The 22,770-nt window shown below is 45.4% G+C and overlaps 1 protein-coding gene across 3 annotated transcripts in view; it reads right to left on the reverse strand.

Annotated features, from left to right (window-relative positions):
• Positions 1 to 22,770, reverse strand: part of dnah6 (dynein, axonemal, heavy chain 6) — a 1,317,984-nt gene that overhangs the window by 493,416 nt on the left and 801,798 nt on the right. For all 3 annotated transcript variants that reach the window (XM_085993638.1, XM_085993630.1, XM_085993647.1), the window contains 3 exons: positions 16,301 to 16,444; positions 13,150 to 13,371; positions 866 to 1,013 (listed from right to left, as the gene is read on the reverse strand). In XM_085993638.1, coding sequence (XP_085849764.1) covers positions 866 to 1,013; positions 13,150 to 13,371; positions 16,301 to 16,444 — 514 coding nt within the window. The remainder of the gene's footprint in view (positions 1 to 865; positions 1,014 to 13,149; positions 13,372 to 16,300; positions 16,445 to 22,770) is intronic.

Here is a 22,770-nt window from a genome sequence, read left to right on the forward strand (position 1 = left end):
CAGCAGGAGTGTAACTATACTGAAAGTTCACCATAGTATATCTACATCTACATGTGCAAAAGAATCAGTTATGGATACATAAGCCTAGAAATTCAGGTGCTAACTGGCGTACTGAGCTCCCAATATGGCAGGCAGAAAGCGCCCGCACATTTCCAGGTGCAAGCACACCTCATGCCATACTGGATAAGGTTGATGCACTGGTGGCAGGAGCGCAGGTTTGGATTATTTAATGGCCAGAATAATTTATTCAAATTATGATCCTGTGCATTTTAGATTTTTGAATGCCTCAGCATTTCACTCGCTACGTTCTGAACTCATCACAACATAATGTGGCGCTAACCGGCAGGAAAGCCCCCATACTTCCAAAAACGCAGGCCTCTAACCGCACCAACCCCACATAGCCACCATTCTCCCCCCACACCCACCACCTCCCCAAAATCACGCCCACCCGTGGCAATCAATTGCTCCCCCCGGCCACCGCTACCTATCTTACCCTTTCTCATTTACCTGAGGCCCACTACAACGCCAGCAGTGGCCCAATCTTCAATTACGCTTCACCAACAGCTGTGCGCAGCTCGCCAGCTCCATGAAAATGAGGCCCGAGGCCCAACATCGGGGGCGCTTTGAACCTTACTATTCAGGCACAGGGTGCACTCCCCGGGCACCCAGAAATTGGCATGCCAGAATTTATAGGCCAAACATTGCAAACACACCTAGTAGCAATAAAAACTTGTCCATCTGTTAAGTCTATTCATTGTACATGAGAGTTACGAACCGAGTATTTTGAGAACATAACATTACCACCTTTACATTTTTCTCAAATTTTACAAATTCACCATCGTGTGACATATATAGATTATCCTACCAATTATATTTTTTCTTTTCTTTTCTAGTTTGGACTCAATTATCTCTTGCGTCCTTGACGATGATGTTTGAGCGGAAAAGTTGATGTAAACCGGGACATAGCCAGCATCATCTTGAATTTGATTCAGCAAACTTCGTGCAACCACAGACTGTAATAAGAATAAAAAATGTTTATGAAAATATCGACCAAATCTTTCAAATTGCAAACATTACTCATCTTATAACTGAAGTATCTAACGTAAAATGTATATAAACTGGAGCCAAGTGTAGTTGTGCCAACTTTAGAAATGCACATCCAGAGGAATTTGGCGGGGTATGCTCCCCAGAAATCTTGTTTTTTGACATTTTACAACATTTTGCAGTAGAATATAATGGGCCAGTAATTCCTGTCCCAACGCGTGAGTACGGTCGGGGTACTCACGCGTCTGGCCGGAGGAAATGCCGGTTTTCAGCATGCACAGCGCATGCGGGGAAAACCGGCATTTCCTGTCCTCTGAACGAAGGGGTTCAGAGGCAGGACGCGTGCAACTGCACAGGCAGCGCGTGCGCAGTAAAATTCCTTTTTTTTTCCCCAGAGTTGCGCGCGTGTAAAGGCCTCCGGTCTTTACGCGTGGAAAAACAAGACGTAAGTATTTAGTTTTTCAGGTAAGTGGGCTTTTAGTACAATGTAGAAATTTTTTTTCCACAGGTTTGTTATTTTTAAAGAATTTACAGGATGGTAAGTTTCGTTTTAGACCCTATTTTTAAAAAAATAATTTTTTTCAAAAAATTGATTAATTGTTTAAAACATTTTTTAAAACTTATTTATAGTTATTACAATCAGTGGGATGTTTTTTAAAATTTTATTTAAAGTTAAAGTAGTGTTTTGGCAGCCCATACTTTTCATGAGTTTGACAGCTCTTACTGTCAAACTCATGAATGAGTTTCCCCTCCCCTGATTGGCTGCACAGTGCTCACCTGATCCCAGCCGGCACATCGCACTAACTACGCCGCTGGATCAGGTAAGCACAGCGCGCCGACATCAGAACCGGGCCAGTGACAGGAAATGCGAGCAGGCCCGGGCTTCAGATGTCGGCGTGCAGGGTGAGTGCACATCGGGGGCTTGCACGCGCGGCAAGCCCCCGATCTAATTTCAGGGCCATTACATTCTTTAGTGGCAATTATAGAAGCGGGTAAACTGCATAATGTACCAAATGCTGCACTGTTTACTGGCCAGAAGGAAAACTTGCTTACAAGCTGAACACAAAGCCATTAACATCTGCAGGATCCCAAAGCCGCCAGGGTCCTCTTTAACATATGAATGTCGAATCCAGATGATGCCATCGAGACTTAATGGCAATTTTACTAGGAGAACTGAGCAGAAAACAGCAGTGAGTTTCCCGCCAGGCTAACTCAGTGAAGAAGTGGATCAGGGCCAGAAGAGGATTGGGAGTGCTCCTCCGGGCCCCACGAGGAATTCTTAGGTCTGCCCTGCCGCACTTTCGACCACCCCCACCATCATGGGAACTCCCATGGGACAGCACGGCAGCCGATAGTGCTACACTAATGGACAGGAACACACCACTCTCACCTCAGAGCCACTCAATACAACACAATACAATACAATACAAATCGCTTTATTGGCATGATAAGGTACATCTTATGTTGCCAAAGCATCAAAATACATTTATGGTTGAACACATAAACGCGGTTCCATTCATACAGTGTATAAACAGGTATATCCCTGAGTTTATAAATATATTTTCGCCTTGTTTATATATACTCTTGTCTTAGTTTACTGGTTGTCCCTCTGTTCATGGCAAGCTGTAACATAGTGTGCCGCCAGTGTTACACAGCTTCTCTCCTCCCCCAGTAGGAATGGGAGTTTTTGGTTGTCAGTCAGATTTCTGAATTCAGGGCATATTTGTGAGAATTTTTGATAGAAATTCTCTCTGATGCCCTGATATTTTCCACAGGCTGTGAGGAAGTGCATCTCTGTCTCAACCACTCCCTGACTGCAGTGAGAGCATATCCTGTCTTCTCTTGGCAGCCTGGTCTGCCTGTGTCTGCCTTTTTCGATCGCTAGGCTATGTTCGCTAAGTCTGTACCTTGTCAAGGTTCTTCTCAGTTTGTTATCCTTTACCATGGTCAGGTAATCAGCTATGTTGTATTGTCTGTTTAGGGCCAAGTAGCAATTGAGTTTGCTTTGGGTTTTTGTTGTTTCTGCCCAATATGACAGATATTTTTCCTTTTGCTTAGCGACGATTGTGTTGGGTCGAATTCTTTGTGTTACCCTGTCACTGTCCTGGGGCTGGTTATTGTTAGTATTGTTATTAGTTACTTTATTGAGTCCCAGGACTAGTTGACTGAGGGTATTCTTCTTTATGGTCAGCTCTTGGCATTTCAGGGCGTCGTAGTGATAGCATTGGGGGTTGCTCATTTGTAGGTGATTCCAAAATTTGGTGGCTCTTTTTTGGATAGTGATTATTAATGGGTATTGGCCTAGTTCTGCCCTGCATGCGTTGTTTACTGTTTTCCTTTGAGTCCCTTGTGCTGCTGCTGCAGGGTTCCCCATCTTGGGAGTACTGTAGGTGGAATACTCTCGGATCATTTAGCAGTGAATAAAGTTAATTTAACTGAATTCTTTTTCTCCGGAGAATTCCCACTTAAAGAGCACTGGACAGCAGTCTATTAGTGGCAGCAGGACTCAGTGAACAATGCTGAGGCAGGAGGGGCCTGTTCCTATCAAGTAGAAGGAGATGCACTCAGGGAGCTGTACTGAGGGGAGAAGTCTATGTCTTCACTTTCAGCAGCAGAAAAGTCAGCTTCTGCTTCTCTCCTGAAATTGTATGTGGGCATACAGTGTATACTCCTGCTATAGCATCACTAAAACAAACTGATTGGGAAGAGATAAAATATGCAAGATATTAATTTGAATGAATAATTCGATAAGAGGCATTTGAGCAGTAGCTTGTGGAAGTCAATGCTCCAGCTGTCTTCACATGCTCTCAGATCATTTAGCAGTGACTAAAATTAATTTAATGCATCACTGAATTCTTTTGCCACATTTCTAGGCAAAGGATTTCTTCATTTTAATCACTGAATAAAGTTAATTTCTTAAAACTTTATTCTTTACTTTCCTAACACTACACAATTGAATTTACAGCTGATCTGTCACTCTCCACTCTATGCATCCAAGCTTTTAGTAACATATTAAATGATGAAGAAATGTATCACTGAAAACTGATTGAAATCGCAGCAGGTGCATGGGGGTGCAGTGAGCCAGCATGTCAGCTGTGCACCACAAGTCAATCTTGCTGCATGAGCTGGTGGGGAAGTGGAGAATAAAATATTAGGGAAATAATTAACTTTTAGAAATACAGTAAAATAACCAAATGAGGTGTAACATCAACTTTATTGACTCTTAAATGGCCTGCAATAGAAAGAGTGGAACCTAGAAATTAGTTAGCCCTCGAAAACAGGCAAGGGGATCGCAATGCGTGATCAACCCCGCCCGTTCAGAGGAATACAGGCAACACGCGAACTTCGTGCTGCCTGCTCATTTCCAGGATTGCAGCATTCAGCCTAGTGCTGAACACTCAGCAGCAGGGGCTCAAGTTCATGCGAGGCTAGCTCCAATTAAAGCTCGCCTCCAGTTCTTAAAGGCAGCCTACACCTCTTAAAGAGAAGGTGCATTCTACCTCCAGCAGCTCAACCAATTAGTTGTGGAAGCAAGGGTCAGAAAGAAGAATGAATAAATAATGGCTCAACAGGCCAGAGAAAGGGCTCCAAGGTTCTCAAACACAGCACTAGGGGCCTTAGTGCATGGGGTGGAAAGGAGTAAACAGGTTTTCTATCCATAGGTGGCCAGGAGGCCCTCCAGACACACACTGTGAAGGCAGTGGGAGCAGATAGCCGACAAGGTCAATTCCAGCAGTCTTGCCCGGAGGACATGGATGCAGTGCCGAAAGTAGTTCAATGACCTCACACAAGTGGTCAAGATCAATGAATGCATCTTCAAATGCTGTCTCCAACCAACTGCACCACTGGCCTCACACACTGCTCAATGCACCACACCCCCATCACTCATCTACCAACAATCACTATCAACCATGACTCAAAGCTTACATTCATAGTTTCACCTCACCCTCATATACTTACCACTGCTGCAAGCCTCACACCCACATCTCACACCTTGCACACACTGCCACCTATTCAACCATGACAGGCACATCACCCAAACACACTACACCACACTCAGTGATACACTTCCCTCTCTCTTGCAGGGCAAGGTGGCTCATAACCACAGGCGGCAGCAGCAGCTAACCAGTGGGGGACGGGCAAGGCTGTAAATCCTTACCCAGTTCGGCATTATTGGAGGGGCCGTCACTGTGTCCGTGGTGAGCGGCTAGGCTGAAACCATTAAAGATGCTGGCATGCTCATAACTAATCCTCCTTCTTACATCCCATTTCACCCTCATCCCACAATTTCTTCTCACTTACAAGCTGCTGATGTGATCATGCACATCTTGCTTTCCACCATTCCCTCACCACCACTTTACCCTTGTGCCTTTCTCATTTCAGTTATCCAAGATCTCCAACCTGACCAGCCAGTGCAGGAAGAACAAAATCAGAGTGATGGAGAAGAGACACTGTCACTTGATCGCACACTCGCAGGCACTAGCTGAGATACTGGCACTGCGTGTACTTTAGAGGGTAGTATAGAGGCGGGATCGGCATGTGGTGAGTCACCAGGCACGAGTGGCCTGCAGCCAGGCCAGGGGGAAAGTGTAGCACAGGTGCCAGCTCTCCAGAGAGCGAGGGCGCACATGAGTTCTGCTGCAGAGGACTCAGATGAGGACTTTAATGGGGCAGCCTACAGAAGGAGGGTGATGGACATGCACACAGAAATGCTTGGTGCATTGGCAGGCCTGTCAGAGAGCCTCTTGTCACTGCCAAGTAACAAGGAGGAGTCTGGCTCCAACCTTGCACAGGACTTTGCACAGAGCTTGGAGCCCATGATTTCCAGGATGGATGTGATGGGGAACTCCATTAGTGCACTTGTGGACCCAACCATGATGCTGGACCTGATGGGCAATGTCTCAGCTTCCACTGCAGCACAAACGGAAGTGATCCAACGTTTGAGTGCTGCAGTAGAAGCTCAGACTTCTGTCATGCAAGCTCAGACTGCTCTCATGCAGAGTCAGCTTGATGACACGCAAGCTCAGACTGCTGCCGTCGTGGCTACGTTTACCAGTGTTGAAAGGGGCTTGCAGGATGTCTCAGCAGTCCAGCAGTCTGTCCTCCACCAGATTATTAGCATTGCTGAGGCACCGCTCCGGGGCAGGAGCAGTGGCAGTGGCAGTGACTCCGTGGAGCACAAACTTGCTGTCCTCTCTCAGGATGACAGCATTCATACTTCCACCACTGCCACTCCACCAGTGGCCTTGTTGTTGCCTGTTAGCCAGCCAGCCGAATCTGCTGCTGCCATGCCGAGGTGGTGTAGTCTGCAGCCAGGCCTTCTCGGCCCAGAGCTGCTTGAGGTCGTCCTGCAAGGCCATCTGCAGTCTCGCCCACTGAAAGTCAGCAGCCGAATGCACAAGGGTGATTAGTTGACTTTGTTATGTAATATTGGATGGATTGATGTATAAAGTTGGATTGGAATGTTTGTTTTGTGGTCGCTTTCATTTCAGCATTCTGGCGAAGAGAACGAGGTGACAGTCAGTAACAGGAGAAAAGTAAGGGATGGGACTATGGTTGAATAGGGAATTGGGGTTGTGCTCACTCATACCGCAGTCGGATGAGTCGATCATGGACAGCAAGGGCAAAAAGGGGCTGTCTGGGTTGCCGCCTCCTCCTTTTCTTCCTCCTCAGCTGCTCACCATATGCTGGTGGCAAGGGCTGTGCCCTCATGATGGCGAGGTTATGGCGCATGCAGCAGAGCACAAAGAATCTTGAGATGGGCTCTGTTGAGCACTGCAGGGCTATTCATAGCGGTCCAACAGCGGAAGCATTGTTTAAGGACGCCAATGGTTTGCTCTATCAGATTCCGTGTGGCAGCATGGTTCTCATTGTACCCATGCTGTCCACGTGTGGTTGGGTTGCTGAACGGAGTCATGAGCCAGATGGTCAGCAGACAGCCCATGTCGCCCAGTAGTCATCCTCTGGTTTGTCGTGGTGGCTTACAGACTGAGGGACCAGCGGACTGGCATAGAATAAAAGCATCATGACTGCTGCCAGGATACCGGGCATTCACCATCAAGATGTGCTGAGCATGGTCACACACCAACTGCACATTCAGCGAGTGGTAACCTTTGTGGTTGCGGTACATCTCAGCATTTAGGTGCAGTTGCCACAAAGCCACATGCGTGCAGTCGATGGCGCCTTGCACGATGGGGAAGCCCGCTATCACGGCAACGCCACATGCACACTCCGCCTGTTTTTCTCTGCTCAGAGAGAAGACAATAAAGTCCTCTCTCCTGGCATAAAGAGTATCTGTCACCTCTCTTATGTGAAGTGGGATGTGTTATAGATATCGCCTGCTCCAACCTGGAAGAATCCCAATGCGAGGAAATTCAGGGCCACAGCCACCGACACAGCCACTGGCAGTGCTGTCCTTGCCCTGGTATGAAGCTGCAGGTCTGGTTGCAAGAGGTGTCAGAGTTCTGTGAGCACCTCCTTCGTAAAGCGCAAACACCTCACACACTGCTCCTGGCCCAGGTTGAGTTAATAGAATTGCTCTCGGAAGACCCTAGGTGGGTAAGGCCTCCTGCTGAGAGCCCTTCTCCCTCCTCCACCTCCCTCCGCGAGCAGCTTGCCCCTCTTCTTCGCTGCCTTTGCTCCATCTGCCTATCATGCTGCAGGTCAAGGCGGATGACAACTACAGCACCCATGACTGGGAGCAAGTGGGTCTGGCCAGAACCCTTGAAGTCAGAAGTAAGGCCTTCTCCACTTGCAGCACCACTCCCTGTCACCTCACCAACTTTAAATAACTCTAGAAAGCTCCAAACACTTCCACAAACTTACACAGAGCCAGTAGAAATTAATCAGCAATTAACCTTAGAGTGGTTGCTGAGCCCTTTAAATATCGCATCAAGGCCCTGTACAACTGCATCAAGACATCCTTGTTCCTGTACTCAAACCCTCTCGCTACGAAGGCCAACATACCATTTGCCTTCTTAACCGCCTGCTGCACCTGCATGCTTACCTTCAGCGACTGGTGCACAAGGACACCCAGGTCTCGTTGCACTTCCCCTTCTCCCAATCTATTGCCATTCAGATAATAATCTGCCCTCCTGTTTTTGACACCAAAGTGGATAACCTCGCATTTATCCACATTATATTGCATCTGCCATGCTTCTGCCCAATCACCCAACCTGTCCAAATCATACTGGGGTTTCTTGGCATCCTCCTTACAGCACACACTCCCACCCAGCTTTGTGTTGTCTGCTATAATCTGTTTAAATGGTGCTGGTTAGCCAGGAAAACTCCCGGCTCTTTGGGATCGTTTACACCAACCGGAGAAAGCAGACAGTTTAACATCTCATCTGAAAGACAGCACCTTAAACAGTGCAGCACTCCCATAGTACTGCACTTAAGTATCCGCTCAAGTCTCTGGAGTAGGGCTTGAACCCACACCCTTCTGACTCAGACATGGTTGCTACACACTGACCCACAGCTGACCGCCAACAGTCTCGCTACTCACGGCACCGTAGCACCAAAAAATCGGGCACTACAGAGCTGAATTTTTCACCCTGAATAACTTAAACTAATACTTTCAGGGAACACTCAATTATATAGGATAAGAAAGAAAAAAAGAACTTGCATTTATATAAGCACCTTTCACGAACTCAGGACATCCCAAAGCATTTTACAGCCAAAGCAGTAGTTTTAAAGTGTAGTCACTGTTGTAATGTAGGAAACGTGGCAGCCAATTTGCACACAGCAAGGTTCTACAAACAGCAAAGTGGTGATCTGTTTTTAGGTGTTGTTTGAGGGATAAATATTAGCCAAGACACGGGGAGAAGTCCCTGTTCTTCTTCAAAATAGTGCCATGGGATCGTTTACATTCACCTGAGGGAGCTTTGGTTTAACGTCTCATCTAAAAGACGGCACCTCTGACAGTGTGGCACTCCCTCGGTACTGTACTGGAGTGTCAGCCTAGATTTTGTGTGCAAGTTTCTGGAATAGGGCTTGAACCCACAATCTTCTGACTAAGAGATCTCCGCCATTGACAGAGATTAGATATTGTAAAAGCAAAGCTACTTTGTTTTTTATTCCTTTTACACCACTAAGCATGGGTGAGCTAATGTATACTTTTACAAAAAAAGAAACTTTGCGTTCTATACATGTAGAATAATAATTTCCATTAAGGGGTCCAGATGGCTTTTTTTTTAATCATTCATGGGATGTGGGCATCGCTGGCAAGGTCAGCGTTTATTTTCCATCCCTAAATGCCCTCGAGAAGGTGGTGGTGAGCTGCTGTTGAACCGCTGCAGTCCGTGTGGTGAAGGTACTACCATAGTGCTGTTAGGGAGGGAGTTCCAATTAAGGATGGTATCGAGCTTCTTGAATGCTGTTGGAGCTGCAGTCATCCAGGTAAGTGGAGTGTATTCCATCACACTCCTAACTTGTGCCTTGTAAATGGCGGAAAGACTTTGTGGAGTCAGGAGGTGAGTCACTTGCCACAGAATACCCAGCCTCTGACCTGCTCTTGTTGCCACAGTATTTATGTGACTGGTCCAATTAAGTTTCTGGTCAATGGGGACCCCCAAGATATTGATGGTGGGGGATTCGGCAATGCTAATCCCATTGAATGGCAAGGAAAGGTGACTAGACTCTCTTGTTGGAGATGATCATTGCCTGGCACTTGTGTAGCATGAATGTTAGTTGCCACTTATCAGCTCAAGCCTGAATGTTGTCCAGGGTTGCTGGATGCGTGCACTGACTGTTTCATTATCTGAGGAGTTGCAAATGGAACTGAACACTGTGCAATCATCAGCGAACATCCCCACTTCTGACCTCATGATGGAGGGTAGATCACTGATGAAGTAGTGAAGATGGTTGGGCAATGATAACTTTGCTGATGATTGAGGGTAGACTAATGGGGCGGTAATTGGCTGGATTGGTTTTGTCCATCTTTTTGTGGGCAGGACATACCTTGGCAATTTCCATTTTGTCAGATAGATGCCTGGTAGTGTTAACTGAGAAATGCAGTAACAAGGATTTTCTGTTTGATCCCTGGACTAGCTACAAAATACTTCCTCGGAACTTCTCTCTTACTTTGTCAAAAGTGTGGTGGAAACCCCCTTTATGCGCAAAAATGGAATTTCCGCCAATCTTCCGGTGAAGTAACACCAGCAGCTCCAAGGAATTTCCTGGCCTTATCTAATGGGCAGGCAAAGGCACACTCCAGGTCATCAGGACGTTGCGCTCATCTTGACGAAGAGCCTCTGATACTAGGAGAGTGCTGCACTGTTGGATGAGATATTAAACCAATGTCTGCCTCTCAGGTGGGCATAACATATCCCACAGCATTATCCGAAGAAGGGCATGGTAGTTCCCCTGGTGTCCTGGCCAACATTCATCCTTTAACCAACATCATTAAAAAAATAGATTATCTGGCTATTTAGCTCACTGTTTGTGGGACCATGTTGTGCACAAATTGGGTGCTACATTACCCACAGGCCAAATTTTAACCCTGCTTGCCCGAAGGGAACGGGGTGGGTGGTTAAAATGGCGGTCACAATGGCGGTCACGCTCCTACTGCATCGTTCTGAACGTACAGCTGCCCACCGCCATTTTAACCGTACAGCTCTTAATTTCAGGAAAGGTGACAACCACAGCCTCATAGTTATATTAAAATCAGGGTCCTGTGACAGAATTAGGACCCCTTTGCCATTTTAACTTAAAATCATTGAAGTCCAGCCTCGTGCCTGACCCACCAGTAAAACCTAACGGGATTAGTGTTTCAGAGCTACTGAAGCTCTATTTAAAGTGGAACACCACTACTGGTCAGTGGATAATGGGATCTTTTTGCTGTCTGGTTTGCCAGGAGAGTTTGCAGCTTCCAAATCACTTTTTTCCCCATTTTCTCTGCCTTGTCACTATCAGAAAGCTTTCTCAGCTTATTATGGGGGTTATTATTGCTAGTTTATTCTACATAGAGGAACACTTGGAGGATGAGAAGCAGCAACTTCACATCAGCCTCAGCAGAACCTTCAACCAGCAGCAGCTTCACCTATTAGGAGAGAGCAGGTGAAGGCAGCTGCTTGTAGAAAGCCATACCCAGCACACAGGGTGTACAGGCCGAGTCACTTTCTTGGATCTGTCTGAACAGCAGTGCATCAGGAGGCTGCACTTCTTCAGGCAGGCTGATGCAGACCTCTGCAACCTGCTGAAACAGGACCTGTTGCCTGCTGGACCAGGGGGCCATGCTTTGCCAGTGGCTGTCAAAGTCTCCACATCCCTTCACTTTTTTTTTTACCACTGTCCCCTTTCAATCTGCTACAGGGAACATCAGCTGTATCTCCCCTTCTGTAGCACACAGCTTCATTAAGCAAGTTTCTGACACCCTGTGTGCCAGCGCTCATCAGTGCATTACCTTCCCCATTGGCCTCAACAGTCAATATGAGAGAGCTAAATGATTGCAACAGTGGCTGACCTGCCTCACATCCAAGGCATCACTGGCTGCACACATGTTGATATCAGGGCACCGGAATACCAGATACCAGCATTCATGAATAGGAAGGGCCACCACACCATTAATGTTCAGCTCGGCTCCGATCACAGAAACAGAGTTATGCAAGTTCCTGTAATGTACCCAGGCAGATATCACAATGCTTTTATCCTTTAACACTCAACCATCCCCCCAATATTCGACCCGTCCAATAACATAACAAGATGACTGCTGGGCAACAAGGGATATTCCATACACAGATGGCTTATGACACCCATCCACAACACCGACATGCCTAAGCAACACAGGTATAATCAAAGTCAAGGGACCAGCGGGATCATTATTGGGCACACCATAAGAATGATGAAGTAGAGGTTCAGGTATCTCAACAGGTCTGGCGGCTCCTTAAAAGATGCCCCACAAAGAGTCTCCCACATCCTAACAGTGTGCTGCATGCCGCATAACCTCGTCATACAGAGAGGTCTGCAGTTGGAGGAGGGTGATCAGCAGCAGCAGACCTCATCAGATGAGGAGGACCAAGGAAAAGGCAAGGAAGCAGCAGAAGAATGAGGGCCACCTCATTGCCTTGTAGCAAGAGATGTGAGGAACCAGCTAATTGCACAGTGATTCCACTGACCTGCTCATGCCTCCATCTTGAAAACTTACACAGAGCTCCTCTACAGTCCTTGATAAGTCCTTTTACACTCCCTTTATCATGCATTAAAAAAAATTAAAACCATTCAGACAACGTCTATATCAGTGACATACTGACAATGCAGACTCAGAGGCTGCTGTTAAAATGCACCGCAATAACCAAAGTGCTAAATGTGATTCAGTTAATCAGCCATCTCTGTCCAGGCCAGCTTGATGGTGGCCTTGGAGATGCTCCTGCGGCTGCTGGGGAAGAGTGCCCCCCTCCTTGCCCTGACTTTGTCCACTAGGACCCTCCAAGGAGGCATTAGAAAAGCAAAGAGGAGACCTTCTACTCAGTTCAGTAGATATCTTGCAGAGTTGTTCAATGATAAATCCAAGCAGGGGGTGCAACCTCACTTTCAGAGGCACATCTCCACTTTTAGAAGACCTTGACAGTCACACCAGAAATTGCATGCGATTGGTGGGCAGGCTGCTCAATTCCTAATGCGATTGGGAGGACGGCCCATCAGACAAATGGAAATGAGGTCCAGTAGTTAAAATCATCTGGATCTCACACCAACACATCCTGGGAGCTTCCCACCAACCCGGCGTCCCGAGTTAAAATATTACATTACCACAGTGACTACACTTCAGAAGTACTTCACTAGCTGTGAAGGGTTATAGGACATCCTGAGATCATGAAAGACGCTATATGATGCAAGTTCTTTCTTTATATTATTCATTTGAAATTCAGAGATAGTTGATTACTCAAAACAAATAGCAAGTAAATGTTATAATGATCTCTACTATCACCATTGTAAAATCATTAGCAAATTATAATCTTGTGATACACAAAATTAGGAAAGTTAAATGATCTTCACTTTATTTATCACCTATCCTTACAGATGTTAAATTGCATTTGAAAAAAAACTCGACAGCTTTAATTCTGTTTTCAATGTAATTAATGCAGAAAAACTGCCAGAAAAGCATTTTACCTTGCCTACTCCAGTTGTACCAGTGAATAGAACAGAGTGTTTAACAGCAAGAAGTTTTTCCAACAGATAGCCAAATCGCACAGTGTCTGTTGTGGGAACAAGCATCTCAAAAAAGGGCACTTCACTATCGTACTTAAAACTGGGAATAATTCTGTCCCACGGGTCTAGTCGGTTGTTATCGAAGTCCATGTAGTAGCTCCACAGGTCACCAGATGTTGGTATCTAAGGTAACATAATAAAGGTTTTTTATGTAGTTCAAAAGCTGTGAGTAATATTGTCAATATTAGTAACTGAATACTCTACAGGAAGCTCACCAAAATCATATTTGTGAACCATACCCCAGCATCAGTTAGCTAACTAGATAAGAAAGATTGAATTTTAAACATTCAGATTATAACATGAAAAATTACAATAGAACTGTCCAGCATACTATTAAATTGGAATTTTATTTTGATTCACCCAGCTCACTGCTGAAGTCAGAGGAACACACTCAGCATCCAACGCTCTCATATCATCACTATCATTTCTGAGCATCGTGCCAAGTGTGGGAAGACAATGGGGTCGATTTTCATTTAGCAGTCGGGAAGGAGGCGGGACTACAACTTTCAGGTTTTAGTCCCGCCTACATCGACGTCCGGCCAATCCATGCGATTTTCCCTTGATTGACCTTGTTGAGCCCGCCCAGCGGGCTCAGCAGGCCAATTAAGGGCCACCCGGCAACAGGTGACGTCACAGACTGAAATTTCATCTGTCAAGAGGTCTTGACAGATGAAATATGTGTTTCACAGCTGTTTGAAGCTGTCAAACACTGACAGTCTGACTTCTAACCTGAGTCCTTCTCCACAGGCTCAGTTAGAAATCTCACCGGCAATGAAAGCTGAAGGCTGTCACTTTTGACAGCTCGCAGCCATTTTGCTTTCAGTGCCGGCTGAGTGATGGACTCCCGAAACCTAGAGGAAGAAAGGCTGTAAAGGTAAGTACAGATAATTTAAACTTATTTACACACTTTAGACACACCAAACACACTTACCTTTGCACTCATGCACCCATCACTCACCTGAACACCGACATCGCAACCCCTCCAAGTCCTTCAACCCGACGGCCCGCCTGCTCTAACCTGGCATGGTTTGGAGCCATCGAGAATCCCACACGACACCCCTCAAAATAGGGATTAGGCTAAAAACTGCCTGTTAACTACCTGTTAATAGGCAGTTAATTGGCACTAATCCCTTCCCGCCTCGGGTCGGCGGGTCCCAGTGCAGGGCGGGTACCCGCCTCCTCTGAAACTTACATGGAGGTGGGTTTTGGGCGGGATGGTGTCGGGACCCCCGAATTCAGGATTTTAGCCCCCCGCACGCCTAAAAGCCCGCTTCATGGCACACTGAAATCGAGGCCAATGGCTGCAATGATCTAGATATGGGGGAAGAGATGTTAGTGAGGTAAAATAACTCAAAGAAGTATGTTCAAAGCTCCTCAAGTAAGGTATCTGCAGTACTTAATTGATAAAAGCCTGTTAATCTCCATACGTGATACTGTAATGCTTGTATATAAATTAGAGCTGTCAATTAATCACAGTTAACTTCTGCGATTAACGTGTTAATATTTTTGCCAATTAATTTTTTTAATATGTGAATCGCAGAAGATACGTCAAAGGGGGGCAGGCCGGCGGGAATGAGATACGGGGAGGGAAAGCCTGAAAGAAAAGGGAGAAGGGAACGGGATAAAAGGAGGGAAAGCCTTAAAGTGGAGGCAGAAGTGCAAGGGCAGGAATTGGAAAATATGAGGCATTTGGAAGCAGAGTTCAGGGTCGAGCAGGATGCCAACCAGTCAGTTACACCAAACATTCCACTCAGTAACTCATTACCTTTACCAAAGGCTGGGAATGATTTGTAAAGTAACTTTCCATTACTTTCTCTTTAGTTTTCAGGTAAGAAATTTGTGAGTATCTCTGACTGTCTCGGTTTTAAGCTGTTAATAATTCTATAACATGCATAACTAGCAAATCTCCTTGTACTAACTTATCCAGTTTATAATCAATCTTTAGTCCGGCAGGCAAATCACAAATAACAACAGAAAATGCTGGAAAAAATCAGCAGGCCAGGCAACATCCATGGAGAGAAATTAGAGTCGACGTTTCAGGTCTAACCCTTTTTCCAAATCACACCCTGATAACAGTAAAAACAAGGTTGACATATTGGTACACAGGCCAAAACAGACATTAATATAACCAACATGGCAGCCAGAAACAGAAATAGTAAAGTTGGTACGTAAATACTTCGAAACGCTGCCAACAGTTTCAATAAAATATACAATTAAAACCAAGATTAACTGAGATTAAAGTTTTTAATTGCGAGATATTGTCTCCAGTAAGTGGCTTGGTTCTCATATCTGATTTGCCAGTGTGCAATTAAATCATGTGACCCTCTCACAGAAGTCAATATTTGGTTCTACAGGAATTAAATGCATATAGATGTATAATAAAAGCTGTATTTGTTCAGTTATTAAAATCAGAAAACAAAAATCCTAAATAATTCTGGTTCTGCAACAAGTAGAGAAGTATATAGGGAAGTATTTTCTGAACAAAATACTCTCCACCTCTCTCAAACAATCACGATATCTCCTGTCTATTAAGAAACATCCTCATCGTTGTACAGTATTTTTACTTCTGGAGATACACTATTTCAATCCTTTGCTGTTTAAAGGTCAGAGTGCATGCATCCTAAGCTGGCTCTACTGATTTGGTTGGGACACAGCTTTTCAGAAGGCCCTATGGATTAAAACCAGTAAAGGTTGTGTGTGCAGTAGTACACAGCCAATAATATTTTTTCATGGCTCAGCCAGCTCTAGGTCAACCCTCAGGCTGGTCTGAAGCATCGATCCCATCAACATTCATAGAGCTATTGCAGGGCAGTACAGCATCTTCGGTTTAGTCTAATTCACGAGAATCGCCCAGTGCTGGAGCAGAGGCCAGATCTGATGTTTATCAAGAAGGCTAAAATTACTGTACAAAAAAAATGAGGATATCTCCTTACAGGTAGGAGATAATATGTCTTTTCTCTTAAAGAGAGAAGTGGGGGAGCACTTTGTGTAGCCAATGCATATCTGACAAGCTATGAAAAACAATGTATTTATTTGCCCATTTTGTACATACCTTAGCCTCAGGATACTCCTCAAATTGATGTCGCACAAATGTATCAAAGGCATCCCAATAGTTTTCAGTCAAATTTCCTCCAACAGACCAAATATAGCAGAAGGCAAATGTCTGAGAAATAACACTATTCAATTGAGAAGCATCCTTTAAAATAAATGATAAGATTATATTGTTAGTTTTAAAAAGTAAAACAAACTAATAACTTTCATTGAAATTCAGAATTTTTCTCTATCTTGAAGCATGAAGCTTGTAGCACATTTCAAGCCATTCACTTTTACTCAGTTATAATTATCACTGAATTATTATATGCCCACTAACATGATTTGAAAAAGAATACAAGTTGTACAGTGGGTTAACTGTCAAAATCAATTTTCTGAGCAAGAGAACAACAGCTGTTAGCATATTTTGGAAATAGTTTCTATAAGACATTTTAAAAACAAAGCAATAATGTTTCAAAGTATGAACATACAAAAACAAAGGACGGAAAAGGGCCAGCTAGTCCATGAACCTGTCTTATACTGTCATGCTGCGACTCCTGCACACCATGATCCCCCCATCTGCCCGCCCCCTACCTCCACCACCCTATCCCCACACCCACCAGCCATTAGCCACAATATCTCCTGGGAAAGTCAAAAAAGCAGAGAGAAAAAATCTTAGGCCAATTTAAGGGGAGAAAACTCTTAGAAATTCTTCTCCAACTCAAAGGTGATCAACAAGTTCCAGGAGACTGTGGTGACTGGGAGACACGTTCCCCCAAAACTCTCCTACCTTCTATATGTAGTTATGTCAGCCACATTTAGGAACTTAACCAGCTCCCTTTTGCAGTTAATCTACATTCACTGCACGAGCTGGCAACTTGTTCCATAGTTCAATGATTCTCTGCGAAATGAAGTACTCCCTGACATCTAATCTAATTCTATGCTTACACAACTTATACTCGAGTCCCCTGGTCCTCACTGATCTAACTAGCTCAAATAGCATATCTGTATGGACTAAATCTAATCATTTCATGATTTTAAAGAACTCAATTAAATCTCCTCAAAGGCTGCACTTTCAAAGCAAAAAGCCCCAGCCAATCCTCTAAGCCTACTGTGGTAACTAAGGGTCTTTGAACCAGGTATCCATCTGGTGATCCTCCTGTGAACCTTTTCCAAGGGCCTCAATATCACCCACCATGTGAGGGGACCAAAACTGGACACAGTATTCTAAATAATGCCGAACAAAGGTCTTCTATAAGGCAATATAACATTTCTTGTCCCGGCAGTACATCCCTGCACCATCTCTGAACTCGCAAACAATTCCCCCAACGCTTTCTTCCAGATCATTGATAAAGTTTGTGCAGAGCAATGCTCTTAACACTGATTCCTGCAGAACTCCACTAGTAACCAGTCCCTATGCAGGTCCTCTACCACTAATGTAACAAATTCCAGTCTCACTAAAGGAAAATATGGGTCAGAAAATCAGGGCTATAGTATTTATTACAGGTCTACAGTAAATAGTCTCTTAGGTTCAATGTTACTGGTCATTCCCTATGATCAGGAGTACACTTTTGCAGCCCAATATCTAGCTAACTGATAGCTTTAACTGGGGATCTTAACATAAGACTCCTTATTGCATGCACTAGATACTATGATCTTGCATGTGCCATTATGTACATCCACTTGCCTTTATGGAAGGTGGACTGAAAAGCACCCAAGGGAGACTAGACTAACAATGAGCCAACATACTGGCTTGTTTTACATGAAATATATGAACAAACAGTTTTCCAGTGAGATACAGCTAATTCCGACTACTCTTGTACCATAAAATATCAAATCACGTGCCCCTGTCACTATTCTGGGCTATAATATATTCAAGAAGGAGTTAGATATATTTCTTAAGGCTAAAGGGATCAAGGGATATGGGGAGAAAGCAGGGACAGGGTACTGAATTTGGATGATCAGCCATGATCTTATTAAATGGCGGAACAGGATCGAGGGGCCGAATGGCCTACTCCTGCTCCTATCTTCTATGGTTCTATGTTTCTAAAACCTACTTTTAGGTTAAGAACATAAGACATAGAAGCAGGAGTAGGTCATTTGGCCCCTCGAACCTGCTCCGCCATTCAATAAGATCATGACTGCTCTGCTCTTAGCCTCAACTCCACTTCCCTGCCCACTCCCCATAACCCTTGACTCCCTTACCTTTCAAAAATCTGTCTATCTCCACCTTAAATATATTCAATGAGCCAGCCTCCACAGCTCTCAGGAGAAGAGAATTCCAAAGATTCACGACCCTCAGAGAAGAAATTCCTCCTAATTTCCGATTTAAATGGGTGCCCCCTTATTCTGAAATTATGCCCCCTAGTTCTAGATTTCCCCATGAGGGGAAACATCCTTTCTGCATCTACCCTGTCAAGCCCCTTCAGAGTCTTCTATGTTTCAATAAGATCCCCTCTCATTCTTCTAAACTCCAATGAGTATAGGCCCAACCTGCTCAACCTTTCTTCATAAGACAACCCCTTCATCTCCAAAATCAACCTCGTGAACCTTCTTTGAACTGCCTCCAATGCAAGTATATCCTTCCTTAAATAAGGAGACCAAAACTGTACGCAGTACTCCAGGTGTGGTCTCACCAACGCCCTGTACAGCTGTAACAGGACTTCCCTATTGTTATACCCCATTCCCTTTGCAATAAAGGCCAACACTCCATTTGCCTTCCTAATTACTTGCTGTAGCTGCATGCTAACTTTTTGTGATTCATGTACAAGGACCCCCAGATCCCTCTGTACCTCAGCATTTTGTAATCTCTCCCCCATTTAAATAATAATTTGCTTTTTTATTTTTCCTACCAAAGTGGATAACCTTGCATTTTCCCACATTAAACTCCATCTGCCAGTTTTTTGCCCATTCACTTAGTCTATCTATATCCCTTTGAAGATTCTTTGCGTCCTCCACACAATTTGCTTTCTCACCTATCTTTGCATCATCAGCAAATTTGGCTACATTACATTCCGTTCCTTCATCCAAGTCATTAATATAGATTGTTAATAGTTGAGGCCCCAGCACTGATCCCTGCGGCACTCCACTAGTTAGTTTGTCTCAGGACTCAGGACCCCATGAGGTCTCATGGCATCAAGTCAAACATGGGCAAGGAAACCTCCTGCTAATTACCACCTACCGCCCTCCCTCAGCTGATGAATCAGTACTCCTTCATGTTGAACACCAATTGCAAGAAGCACTGAGAGTAGCAAGGGCACAAAATGTCCTCTGGGTGGGGGCCTTCAACGTTCATCACCAAGAGTGGCTCGGTAGCACCACAACTGACCGAGCTGGCCGAGTCCTAAAGGACATAGCTGCCAGACTGGGTCTGCAACAGGTGGTGAGGGAACCAACAAGAGGGAAAAACCTACTTGATCTCGGCCTCACCAATCTACCTGTTGCAGATGCATCTGTCCATGACAGCATTGGTGGAAGTGACCACCGCACAGTCCTTGTGGAGACGAAGTCCCGTCTTCATGTTGAGGATACCCTCCACCGTGTTGTGTGGCACTACCACCGTGCTAAATGGGACAGATTTTGAACAGATCTGGCAACTCAAAACTGGGCATCCATGAGGCGCTGTGGGCCATCAGCAACAGCAGAATTGTATTCAACCACAATCTGTAACCTAATGGCCCGGCATATCCCTCACTCTACCATTACCATCAAGCCGGGAGATCAACCCTGGTTTAACGAAGAGTGCAGGAGAGCATGCCGGGAACAGCACCAGGCATACCGAAAAATGAGGTGTCAACCTGGTGAGGCTACAACACAGAACTACTTGCATGCCAAACAACGGAAGCAACATGCAATAGACAGAGCTAAGCGATCTCACAACCATCGGATCAAATCAAAGCTCTGCAGTCCTGCCACATCCAGTCGTGAGTGGTGGTGGACAATTAAACAGTTAACAGGAGGAGGAGGCTCCAAAAATATCCCCATCCTCAATGATGGTGGAGCCCAGCACGTGAGTGCAAAAGTCAAGGCCGAAGCATTTGCAACTCTCTTCAGCCAGAAGTGCCGAGTGGATGATCCATCTCGGCCTCCTCCTGAGGTCCCCAGCATCACAGATGCCAGTCTTCAGTCCATTCAATTCACTCCACGTGATGTCAAGAAACGGCTGAAGACACTGGATACTGCAAAGGCTATGGGCCCTGACAACATTCCGGCAATAGTACTGAAGACTTGTGCTCCAGAACTAGCTGCGCCCCTAGCCAAGCTGTTCCAGTGCAGCTACAACACTGGCATCTACCCGGCAATGTGGAAAATTGCCCAAGTATGTCCTGTCTACAAAAAGCAGGACAAATCCGACCCGGCCAATTACCGCCCCATCAGTCTACTCTCAATCATCAGCAAAGTGATGGAAGGTGTCGTCGACAGTGCTATCAAGCGGCACTTACTCAGCAATAACCTGCTAACTGACGCCCAGTTTGGGTTCCGCCAGGGCCACTCAGCTCCTGACCTCATTACAGCCTTGGTTCAAACATGGACAAAAGAGCTGAACTCAAGAGGTGAGGTGAGAGTGACTGCCCTTGACATCAAGGCAGCATTTGATCGAGTGTGGCATCAAGGAGCCCTAGCAAAACTGAAGTCAATGGGAATCAAGGGGAAAACTCTCCATTGGTTGGAATCATACCTAGCACAAAGGAAGTTGGCTGTGGTTGTTGGAGGTCATTCATCTCAATCACATGACATCACTGCAGGAGTTCCTCAGGGCAGTGTCCTAGGCCCAACCATCTTCAGCTGTTTCATCAATGACCTTCCCTCCATCATAAGGTCAGAAGTGGGAATGTTCGCTGATGATTGCACACTGTTCAGCACCATTCGAGACTCGTCAGATACTGACGCAGTCCGTGTCCATATGCAGCAAGACCTGGACAACATTCAGACTTGGGCTGACAAGTGGCAAGTAACATTCGCACCACACAAGTGCCAGGCAATGACCATCTCCAACAAGCGAGACTCTAACCATCTCCCCTTGACATTCAATGGCATTACCATCGCTGAATCCCCCACTATCAACATCCTGGGGGTTACCATTGATCAGAAACTGAACTGGACCAGCCATATAAATACTGTGGCTACAAGAGCAGGCCAGAGGCTGGCAATTCTGCGGCGAGTGTCTCACCTCCTGACTCCCCAAAGCCTTTCCACCATCTACAAGGCACAAGTCAGGAGTGTGATGGAATACTCTCCACTTGCCTGGATGAGTGCAGCTCCAACAACACTCAAGAAGCTCGGCACCATTCAGGATAAAGCAGCCCGCTTGATTGGCACTCCATCCACCACCTTCAACATTCACTCCCTCCACCACCGGCGCACTGTGGCTGCAGTGTGTACCATCTACAAGATGCACTGCAGCAACTCGCCAAAGCTCCTTCAACAGCACCTTCCAAACCCGCGACCTCTACCACTTAGAAGGACAAGGGCAGCAGACGCATGGGATCATCACCACCTACAAGTTCCCCTCCAAGCCACACACCATCCTGACTTGGACCTGTATCGCCGTTCCTTCACTGTTGCTGGGCCAAAATCCTGGAACTCCCTTCCTAACAGCGTTGTGGGTGTACCTACACCATATGGACTGCAGCGGTTCAAGAAGGCGGCTCACCACCATCTTCTCAAGGGCAATTAGGGATGGGCACTAAATGCAGGCCTAGCCAGCGACGCCCACATCCCATCAATGAATAAAAAATAAATTTTAAAAACCTGAAAATGACCCATTTATCCCGACTCTCTGTTTTCTGTTAGTTAGCCAATCCTCTATCCATGCTAATATATTACCCCCAACCCTGTGAGCTCTTAAATAAAAACAGAAAATGTTGGAAATACTCAGCAGGTCAGGCAGCATCTGTGAAGAGAGAAACAGGGTTAACGTTTCAGGTCGATGAGCCTTCGTCAGAACTGTGAGCTCTTATCTTGTGTAGTAACCTTTTATGTGGCACCTTATCGAATGCCTTCTGGAAATCCAAATACGCAACATCCACTGGTTCCCCTTTATCCACCCTGCTCGTTACATCCTCAAAGAACTCCAGCAAATTTGTCAAACATAATTTCCCTTTTTTAGGTTACAAGCAGTATGGGTTCACTTTGTCATACTGAATGAAGCCTATTGTGTTTCATAATCCGATTAGTGTTTTTTGAGGATGTAACTGGTAGAATAGATAAGGGAGAATCAGTGGATGTGGTGTATTTGGATTTTCAGTAGGCCTTTGATAAAGTCCCACATAAGAGGTTAGTGTGCAAAATTAAAGCAAATGGGATTGGGGGTAATATACTGGCATGGATTGAAAATTGGTTAACAGACAGGAAACAGAGAGTACGAATAAATGGGTCTTTTTCGGGGTGGCAGGTGGTAACGAGTGGGGTACCGCAGGGATCAGTGCTTGGGCCCCAGTTATTCACAATAAACATCAATGATTTGGATGAGGGAACCAAATGTAATATTTT

Source organism: Somniosus microcephalus, chromosome 1 (assembly GCF_052327205.1).
Source record: "Somniosus microcephalus isolate GS21.2 chromosome 1, FLI_Smic_1.0, whole genome shotgun sequence".
Taxonomy (NCBI): domain Eukaryota; kingdom Metazoa; phylum Chordata; class Chondrichthyes; order Squaliformes; family Somniosidae; genus Somniosus; species Somniosus microcephalus.